General features: G+C 44.5%; 1 protein-coding gene across 1 annotated transcript in view; it reads right to left on the reverse strand.

Moving 5' to 3' along the window:
* Positions 1–1,437: 1,437 nt before the first annotated feature.
* The window catches only part of asap3 (ArfGAP with SH3 domain, ankyrin repeat and PH domain 3), a 104,822-nt gene continuing 96,259 nt past the window's right edge, over positions 1,438–10,000 (reverse strand). Inside the window, exons 23-26 of the mRNA XM_063184024.1 lie at positions 7,347–7,644; positions 5,393–5,615; positions 2,988–3,119; positions 1,438–2,455 (exon numbers count right to left, since the gene is read on the reverse strand). Coding sequence (XP_063040094.1) covers positions 2,363–2,455; positions 2,988–3,119; positions 5,393–5,615; positions 7,347–7,644 — 746 coding nt within the window. The 3' untranslated portion in view covers positions 1,438–2,362. The remainder of the gene's footprint in view (positions 2,456–2,987; positions 3,120–5,392; positions 5,616–7,346; positions 7,645–10,000) is intronic.

Consider the following 10,000-nt stretch of genomic DNA (forward strand, 5'->3'; position numbering starts at 1 on the left):
GTCTCGGCACATCAATTATTCATGTACTGTCGGACACAGAGGAGCCACTCTGAGTGCTCCGACTAGACATACACACACACACACACACACACACACACACACACACACACACACACACACACACACACACACACACACACACACACACACACACACACACACACACACACACACACACACACACACACACACACACACCCCTTTTACTAAGGGAGGGTGAGATAGCACAGAAGCCACCCAGACTGCCTCCACAGCCCCCCATTCTGATTCCCATACTAGTTGGGTATAGGGCGGGGCTTGGTGAGACAACAATAAAAGACAAAAAACAAAAACCAAAAACAAAAACGATTAACCCCTATCCTTCCCTGTTGCTTCAAAAAACCTTTGACTGAGGGAAGGGGTGCAATTGTTCTACTATAAGAACCCAAGGTTTCCCAAAAGGCACTGAATAATATTTACAGTACAATACACAGCACTTGAAAGTATTACGCAAGGCGAGGCATTATCTATTGATGTTGGCCCGTAAATAGCTATGTGCATGTTGTTTACGGCGAGCAGAGGGCATAATTACTACTGTGAGTGCCATCATCTAGACGCCTCAGAAGAAGCTGAATGGTGCTAAACTGGTTCCCAACTCATTATCACAGTAGAGAGAGTAGAGTGAAAATAGACTTGTGAAATTACACACCACCAGAATAGTGTACAACCAGCATGCCTTTCACACACTTAAAGATACAGATACACAAACAAACACACAGACACATGCACTCAGGCACACGCGCACACACACGCATACCCACACACATACACATACACATGTCATAGAAAGGTAAAAGTATAACAAAGTGCTGCAGCTGGTTAACAATTATAGCATGGAATTGCAACCAGGCTCCCCTCTTGCTTAAAATAAACTGTCAAATAAACTCATCTAAACATTGATGACCCTAACTAAGCATCTAAAACACATTAGCAGATTTATCTACTGTACATACATTAAAACATGTACCTATTTTAAGAAAGAAAGGATACTTTTTTAGACTGAATAAGTATAACGAGATAGGCTACTGTAACGTCAGTTTTAGAGGCACTATGCCAGTGAATCCCCGATGGCCGTGCACTCAGTACAATATACACTTAACTTGACGCCGGCGTCATACGTATGACATAACGGTGTCATAACTTTGTCATAATGCATAAGACAGGCCCAGCAATGTCAACTTTTCATAGCTATAAGACATTTATGGCATTGGCATTAACAAAAACATTAACAACTCATTCATGACACTAGTATTATGACACTGTTATGACAATGTTATGTCATACGTATGACACCGGCGTCAAGTTAAGTGTAACCCAATATACACTTATATACACATGTACAGCTCCAAGGCCTGATTTGCCTGTGTACAGAGGACATCCGTTTGGTGATCCTGGATTTTGGCAGCTGATTTTTTTTTCTTTTTTTTCTTGTCAGCCCGATGGTCTTGCGATTCAATATACTCTAAAGGCTTGTAATTCGTGCAGGCAAAGCCATTTGAAATGAGAAGGGGGTGGCTGGACAGGTAGCTCTTGGAGCTTAGCAGAGAGACGTGCTGCCGTACACTGGAGGCTTTATTGCATTCCACACGGAATAACGGAGCTCCGGGTCGCACACCTGTTCTCGGTACACTGCGTTTCTGAATGGGAACCAGTGGGGCACGCACGCACACACGCACACAGACTTGCACGCACGCACCTCTTAGCTCATCAAAGCCAACAGAGCACACAGGCTCACACAGTCTCCAGTCTATGTCACTTGGCCCAGGGGCAGGTAGGCATATCTCCCCACTCCTGTCTCCATGTGCTGCGCTGTGTGGTGACCTTTGGGGCCTGAAGATACCAGCACTGCTGGCTCCTCCACAACATACTGTACTTTCATACACTGGGCTGGACGTCTAGCGCTACTGTCTGTCTGAGGAGAAGAGAGAAACTCCAGCTGCAATAAAGTACATGCTGTTCAAGGTCCTTTCTTGTCTCTTGTTTCACAATTTTCCAATTTCCACTATTGAAAACCACCGTTGTGACACCACATTATTACAGTTTGTTCTGTAACAGAGCCCTCTGGTGCATGTCCAATGTTCAGTGGGCAGTCACATGACTGTCTTTGTCTTGTGGGGCATTCCATGACGGTTAAGATTCCAAAGTTCCATTCCAGTTCTGAGTGTTCTTTTCCCCTCAGCCATGTAAAAGCATGAATCCATTGGCAAATTTTGAACAATCTCCGAAATGTGTTTGGTGGTTTTCAGGGCTTCAGTGGCATTCAGGTGTGTGTTCTTCTCTGTGATTGGTGGAGTAGGGGATGGCATCACAGAGACACTGTCTCTTATTGGTCCCTGGTGGGCCACTCTCCCAGCTTGTTGACGTAGTTTACTGGAAACACTCCGCTTCTGCTCGCGTCTCCATCAATGTGGCCAAACTATAATAAAAAACAGACAGATTACCATCAATACATTTGTTCTCTCTCTCTCTCTCTCTCTCTCTCTCTCTCTCTCTCTCTCTCTCTCTCTCTCTCTCTCTCTCTCTCTCTCTCTCTCTCTCTCTCTCTCTCTCTCTCTCTCTTCTCTCACACACACACACACCCCACACACACACACACACACACACACACACACACACACACACACACACACACACACACACACACACACACACACACACAAATACCAGTTATTCGTTTGTTCGAAAATACAGTATTTTTCAAGAACACAATACTTACTATTCTCCTGAACCAAAGTTTTTTGAAATGTAACTCTTTCATAGGTCACCGCCAGCTACTTGGCCAGTTTTGTATGCGCTACACTGCCCTGCAAAGGCAAAGGAACTACAATATCCAACCTAATACCAATACTTTGAAAACATTTTTCTCAGTTTCACGGTAGTTACTGCTCTTTACCTTTGTAGGGCAGTAACAGACTGGGCATCCAGAGAGGACAGGAAATGGAACTCACCCACCAGTAGGGGTCATCGGTTGCCGTGACGATGATGACCTCATCCTTGAAGAAGGCCAGCTGGTTGGAGCTGACCGCTCGGCAGTCCACCAGGGCCTGGACCTTCTTCAGGCGGGGCTTAATCTGAGACACCTGATATACACATATGGACGCACACACACGCACACACACACACGCGTATACACACACACACACAGACACATTTAGCATACAATACAATACAATACTGCCTGTATGTACGGTATACCTATAGCGCAATATCACAACTAAAGTTGTCTCAAAGACAGCGCTTTCAAAATACACATACGCACATATACTGTACACTTTCCAACATTCACACACCAGGCACACAAGACAAAATGCAATACAACTTGGAATAAGATTTATTTACTATGTAGGCCTTAAGATAAAGACAATGCCTGATATACGGTAAAATCATAACCCAGATAGAGACAACTTATCTCAACATGCGGCGCATATCCAATTTTCCCCCTCTTCTTTTGTATAAGACACATGTGTCTTTAAGATTTCAAAAATGTGTCTTGTGGTAAAAAAACGGCTTCATAGTACTTGGCTCCCTTACTGGGCTAAACAGCCATGAATGTAAACTATATAAAACCTATAATTTACAAACATTGCTTTGACAGTAATGTGGATACAACAGTTTTCCATAATATGGCATTATGTGCAATCAGAATCTAGAACAGTGATGATCCCTTTTCTCATGGACAGTGTCTGGCACAAAAACGCTACATTTACGGTAAATATCCCCTCACTTCTCAAAGTCCAGCTCTGTGGCCAGCCCACATTCCATGTGAGTTCAGCACCATTTGAATTGAGGCAGTTTGCACTGCACTGCACTGCTGCAGTTGCCAAGGCATGGCAGAGATGAGGAATATCTGATCGCTTCAAGATGTCCGCTCTACTGCTGTCTGACATGGCTGCCTCTGCTAGACCCGAATTGGGAACATTAAACTGAATATGTGGAAAAACACTCTATATCAGTGGTTCTCAACTTTTTTTGAACAAAAGCCCCCTTGACCTCATCCTAAGCCTCCAAACACCCCTCTTGACCTCATGATAAGCCTGTCAACACCCACTTAGTATTAAAAAATACCCCCCCACACACACACACTCCACAACGCCCCCTTGGGGGCTGTAGCGCCCCCGTTGAGAAACACTACTCTCTCTCTCTATATATATATATATATAAAACGGCATAAATCTGTGTGTAAGTATGGGCTAGATGTTGAATGCTTGTGGAAAGTGAGTCCGCAGGCCACAGACAAACAAACAAAAAAAACAAACAAATTAGCTAATGCTTGACAAAGGTCTTCGACTGCTGCAGGCTTTCAAGGATTCTTTTTACTGTAATGCTGACTCATTGTCCTGCATAGATTTGTGTTTTTGTGAATCTTGTGAAACAATGCTCCCGAGCTGCACTTCTTCAAGTGGAGAAATGTATTGTATTTCTTCTGGTGCACAGTGCCCTTCAATGCTGGCTCAGGCCAATGCTTCGAATGAAATCAAGAATCATTTCAAAGTTGGCTTGCGTCCCAAGAATTGTTGGAACTGATTGATTTGTGCATTTACAGCTCCTGTCCTGTCTTGTCATCTGGCTCTACAGTATATGGGTACAATAAATTCCTTTTTGAAGTTTTTATTACTTGTGGTTCACCGAGTACCTCAAGGTGAAAAGTATGGTACAACATCCCGGACACATGCACACCTGTACGGTGTGTTCTTGCGAAATCCCTACGGTAAGATACTTTTTGGAGTCAAATACTCAACTCTGCATCTACATGTATGGTCCATTACATTCAGATATAAAGGCTTGTTCTGTACTTCAACTGTGTAGCCTCATAGTCAGAGTGCACCATTCCACCGGCGGAACACTTTACTAATCAATTTCAAGCTTGTCATTGCCATTATCGTAACAGCAAATTCATAACAGGTGTCTTGTCCTAACTCATTGGCTGCCAGCCATTTTCATACCCAAGTAACCCAGACTGCCAGTGGCTGCAATTTTCAGCATTTTGAGATTACTATTGTGATTGCCTTGATGATTGGTCTTTGATATTTCCTGTGTCATGCGCCCGCTTCCTCGCCCTGACTATCCATAATGACACTTCTGCCCCCTACAGGATTGGTTCCTGTATGCATAGAAAGCCTGAATCTTTTACACAACGCAGGAGAGATGACCCCCAAGGCCTAGCTGTAAAACCACAAAAAACAAAAGTAATTGACGTCTGCACCATCAAAGGCAGTGAGTGAGTTAAGAGTTTAACGACTTTGCGACTTTGAGTATCATGAAAAGCGCTATATAAAACTTGTATTATTATTATTATGCATCATTATTATTGTTAATATTATTAACAGTCCTGCTGCTGTTGTCCAGTACGTACCATGGCGTTCCTGCGCGTGCGTGGTGGAGGGGGGAGGCTGAAGGGTACTGCCATGGGGGCGCTGGTGGGGGTGGGGGTGGCGGTGGCAGTGGCAGGGCTGGGGGAGCTGGCCACCAGGCTGCAGTACACATCCTCCTGGCTGCCCATGTAGCTGGGGGAGACCCCCCCACCCTTACCCTGGCCCCCACTACTGGTGCGCCGGTATGAGGTGGTCTTCTCTGAGCTGAGGGCACAGGAGATCATGAAGATAGATTATTTTTTTTTGTATCAGTGTGGAATCAAGTGCAGCCTTTAGCTAAAAAAAGACAAAAACTTTCTTGTTGTTGTGGTTGGTATTAATATAAATAATATTATTGTTATTACTTTTGGCACCATAGCAACAAAAATCACCAACTTCTGTCATCATTTGATTTTACTGGTGCACATTAAAAATACACAACTAGAACAAACCATGGTCTTTAAAATCACCTCGAAATTATTGTTCAAAATATAACAATTAACATATTAAATAAATATTAACAATATCCCTGCAGTGTTATCATCTGGTGACTTCTGTATAGAAATTACTTACACTGCCACAAGGGGGCAGTGCAAGACAAGCTTGAGCTTGTCTACTGTAAATCCATACTATTACATTGCATGGCCTATTAACACACAAAGGTGTCTGCAAACTCTACAACACCTGTTATCTGTAGCGCATCAAAAACCTGCTAATTTCAGTTACATTGTAAAAACAAAACTCCAAAGTCTGACTTGATCTGCCCTGTAATCGCTGATGAGTTAGGCATGCACACGGGCGAGTTTGAACACGTGCAACAACAAGGTATTAAGGCACAGAGGCATTAAGGCGGCCTGCTCAACGAGTCCTAAGCATGCAGCTGCACTTCAGGGCAATTAGCCTGCACAGACACTCCTGTAGCCTGCACAGGCACTCCTACATACTTCTAGTACAATAACAGAGTACTGTAATCCTAACGCTCAAAACAGAGGCGCATTTCTTGAAACAATAGTTGCTAACTCTGTTAGCTACTTTGTTGTTTGCCATGCAGTTGCCCATTGGCAACTACCCAAGTTGCTAACTGGCTAACAACTACGCTTTTGAGAAACACACTCCAGAACTGTTGAACAGGAAACTGCAGGACAGGAAAATTACACACTATAATTGGCACTATGCCTACCAAGTATTGCAAATTCTGGTTCCAAATCTAGCATTGTACATTGTCTGTGTTCATACCTCGATATTGTAATAATGGGCAAGATATATATTGTGAAGCCATATTACACCTATTAGTGACCACCAGTGCAGCCATAACATCTCCATGCAAGATGTACCTATCACTACTGTTATCTATTATATCATTCAATGTTATTCATTGAGGGCTGCCCCCTGGCACGGGTGAGGCATAAATGCAATTTCGTTGTGTGAAGTGTGCAGTGTTGACTTGTGTGCTGTGGAGTGCTGCGTCACAATGACAATGGGAGTTGGAGTTTCCCAATTGGGCTATCACTTTCACTATACTGTATGCTGTGGTGGAAACTAGTGGTGTCAACAATAATCGATTCGGCAATGCAATGCAATGCAATGCGGGGCATGGACAATTCAATTCAATGCCTCAAGTTCCAGAATCGATGCAGCATTTTTTTAAAGTTTCAATTACTTCTGTGGATATTTCAGGAGCAAATGAATGTTAAATTAAATAAAAGCAATTCAAAGCATTGAAAACTGCAAGACTGATACAGAAAACAGCCAATAAAATGTTGCTCAGTATCTGACTACTTGTATTGCCTCATCATGACTGATGAAACATTTGCTTTGCTTTCAGTAGAAATGTAATGCATTGCAATGCATCGTAGAATTGAATCGAATCGAATCGAATCAAAATGCTACTTCCCGAATCGTAATCGAATCGAATCGTGAGGGCAGTGCCAATGCACACCACTAGTGGAAACCTACCAGATAGGTCCCAGGTGGTTCTGCGGAGACGTGCTGCTACTGCTGCTGTTGCTCTTGCTCTCCCCCGTGTGTGCGGCCCCGTTGGGGGGCTGTCCGTCCCAAGACATGGCCTGCCTCTGGCCCCTCACGATGCCCCCGTGGGGGGAGCGCTGGAGCCTACTGCGGACCCCGCCTTGCTGGCTCTCGGCCCTCGGGGAGGGGGGGCCATGACCCCCAACGTGGCGCTGGGATGAGCAGAGGCGCGTGGGGATGTTGGCACCCTCCATGACCGAGGCGGAGATCTGGGGGTCCGAGCGACCTGATGGAAGAGGAGGAGGTGGGGGTGGAACAACAATGTTTTTAATCAACATTTATTGGGTGGATTCCAATCCGCGAACTTCCGTCCTCCCTTGCTCACTTGCCTGCTTGTGACCTCATGATGAGGTCACTGACGACAGAAAATGAATTCAATATTTTGCAAAATCACAATTTGCTTTTTTTGAGCCTTTGTGTGATAAGATTGGGAAGGTCAGACAGGAAACAACTGGGAGAGAGAAGAGGGGTAATGATGGGAAATGACTCAAGCTGGACTCGAACCTGGGTCCCCATGGGCAATGGCATGTAGCCTGCAGGGTCAGATGGATTAGCAGGCTGCACTTAAGCACCCCAAATAACACTGCTGAGATCTTCAGGTGCACGCAGCTGAATCAGTACAATAGTTTCAGAGAAAAGCTGCACTCTTGACTTTCATTTCGTGCCTTTGTTTATAAAGATAACATGACAGAGCAGACAGATGCTTTGGTGTCTTCTGCATTTCAAAAACAACTGCCACCACTGACCATCGACGGTGATGCTGTGGAGAGAGTGAGCAGCACCAAGTTCCTTGGAGTGCACATCAGCGACGACCTCTCTTGGACCACCAACACTACATCACTGGCGAAGAAGGCCCATCAGCGTCTCTACTTCTTGCGCAAACTAAAGAAGGCAAGTGCTACACCCTCCATCATGACAACATTCTACAGAGGAACCATAGAGAGCGTCGTGTCCAGCTGCATCACAGTGTGGGGAGGAAGCTGCACGGAGAAAAACAGGAAGACACTCCAGCGTGTTGTGAACACAGCGAAGAAGATCATTGGAGTACCACTCCCCTCCCTGCAGGACATTTACACCGCACGCCTCACCCGAAAAGCACTGATGATCATCAAAGACACAAGCCACCCTGCACACAAACTGTTCAGCCTCCTGCCCTCTGGAAAGAGGTACAGGCGCCTCCGTTCCCGTACCACCAGGCTTACAAGCAGCACGATGCATCAAGCAATCAAGATACTGAACACTCAACCCACTCTCCCTTCACTGTCAGCCTCTAGCCAGCCAGGCCACTGACAACGCTCCCCCCCCTCATCCCCACCACCATATCTGCGACTGAACACTCCACCTGCACTACTACATCTGTGACTGAACTTTCAACCTGCACTAACTCAAAACATACACATGCACACACACACACACACACACACACACACACACACACACACACACACACACACACACACACACACACACACACACACACACACACACACACACACACACACACACACACACACACACACACACAAGCACACTGCACTTTCTGCACTAAACCCAAACATACACACACTGACACACAACTCATACTCACACACATACACACACACACACACACACACACACATACACAGGTACACACACACAGACGCACACCGCACTTTCTACCTGCACTAAACACACACACACACACACACACACACACACACACACACACACACACACACACACGCACACGCACACAAAACACATACAAACACACACACACACATACTGCTGCTGGTGTATTTAAATAAAAACCTTTTTTTAATTATTTATTTCTTCAAATGCTACTATTACTATGTCAGAACGCTATAAAGGACTTTTAGGAAAAAGAACAACAAAATACCTCCTCTTAATGTATGTTCTCTACAAGTCTTCTGTTGTCCAGTCTTGCACTTTAAATGTCTGTATGAGCAATGTCTACGTCCATACTGTCTATGTCCATGTATGAGTACTGTCTATGTCTATACTGTCTATGTCCTTACCTAGATTAGTCTATGTCTGCATGGGAGAGCAAGAAACGCAATTTCAAATTCTTTGTATGACCAGTGCATGTAAAGAAATTGACAATAAACTTGACTTGACTTGACTTGACTTGACATTTTGGCCTCTTGAGTGCCCTGACTTGGCTTAGGCTGAAACGTCTGTCCAGTTTGTCATACTATCCTGATAGAACAAAATTGGCACACTGATCAATCAATGTGATCAATCATTGCTGGACTATTATACAATCCTCCTGTGCAGTCACGAGGAAATAGGAAATACCATACTATAGACAGTGTAGAGAGTCTGGTGGTCAAAGTGTAATTATTGATTTCATGTCACATGATGAGGTCACATGATCAAGCAATTCATTAACAGGTAAGTACATCACAAAAAAAGCAAACAAGCAGAGAGATCCATCTTGATCCATCCACGCTCATGCATCTTGAGATTTTCTAATTTGTGCAAAGAAAAGATCAACATTTCTACACACTGTGCATCTGTCATATAGGTAGTCTGCCACACACACTAGGCATCCGTCATGAAGGTAGTCTGCCAGAGAG

The sequence above is a fragment of the Engraulis encrasicolus genome, chromosome 19 (assembly GCF_034702125.1).
Source record: "Engraulis encrasicolus isolate BLACKSEA-1 chromosome 19, IST_EnEncr_1.0, whole genome shotgun sequence".
In the NCBI taxonomy this organism is placed as follows: domain Eukaryota; kingdom Metazoa; phylum Chordata; class Actinopteri; order Clupeiformes; family Engraulidae; genus Engraulis; species Engraulis encrasicolus.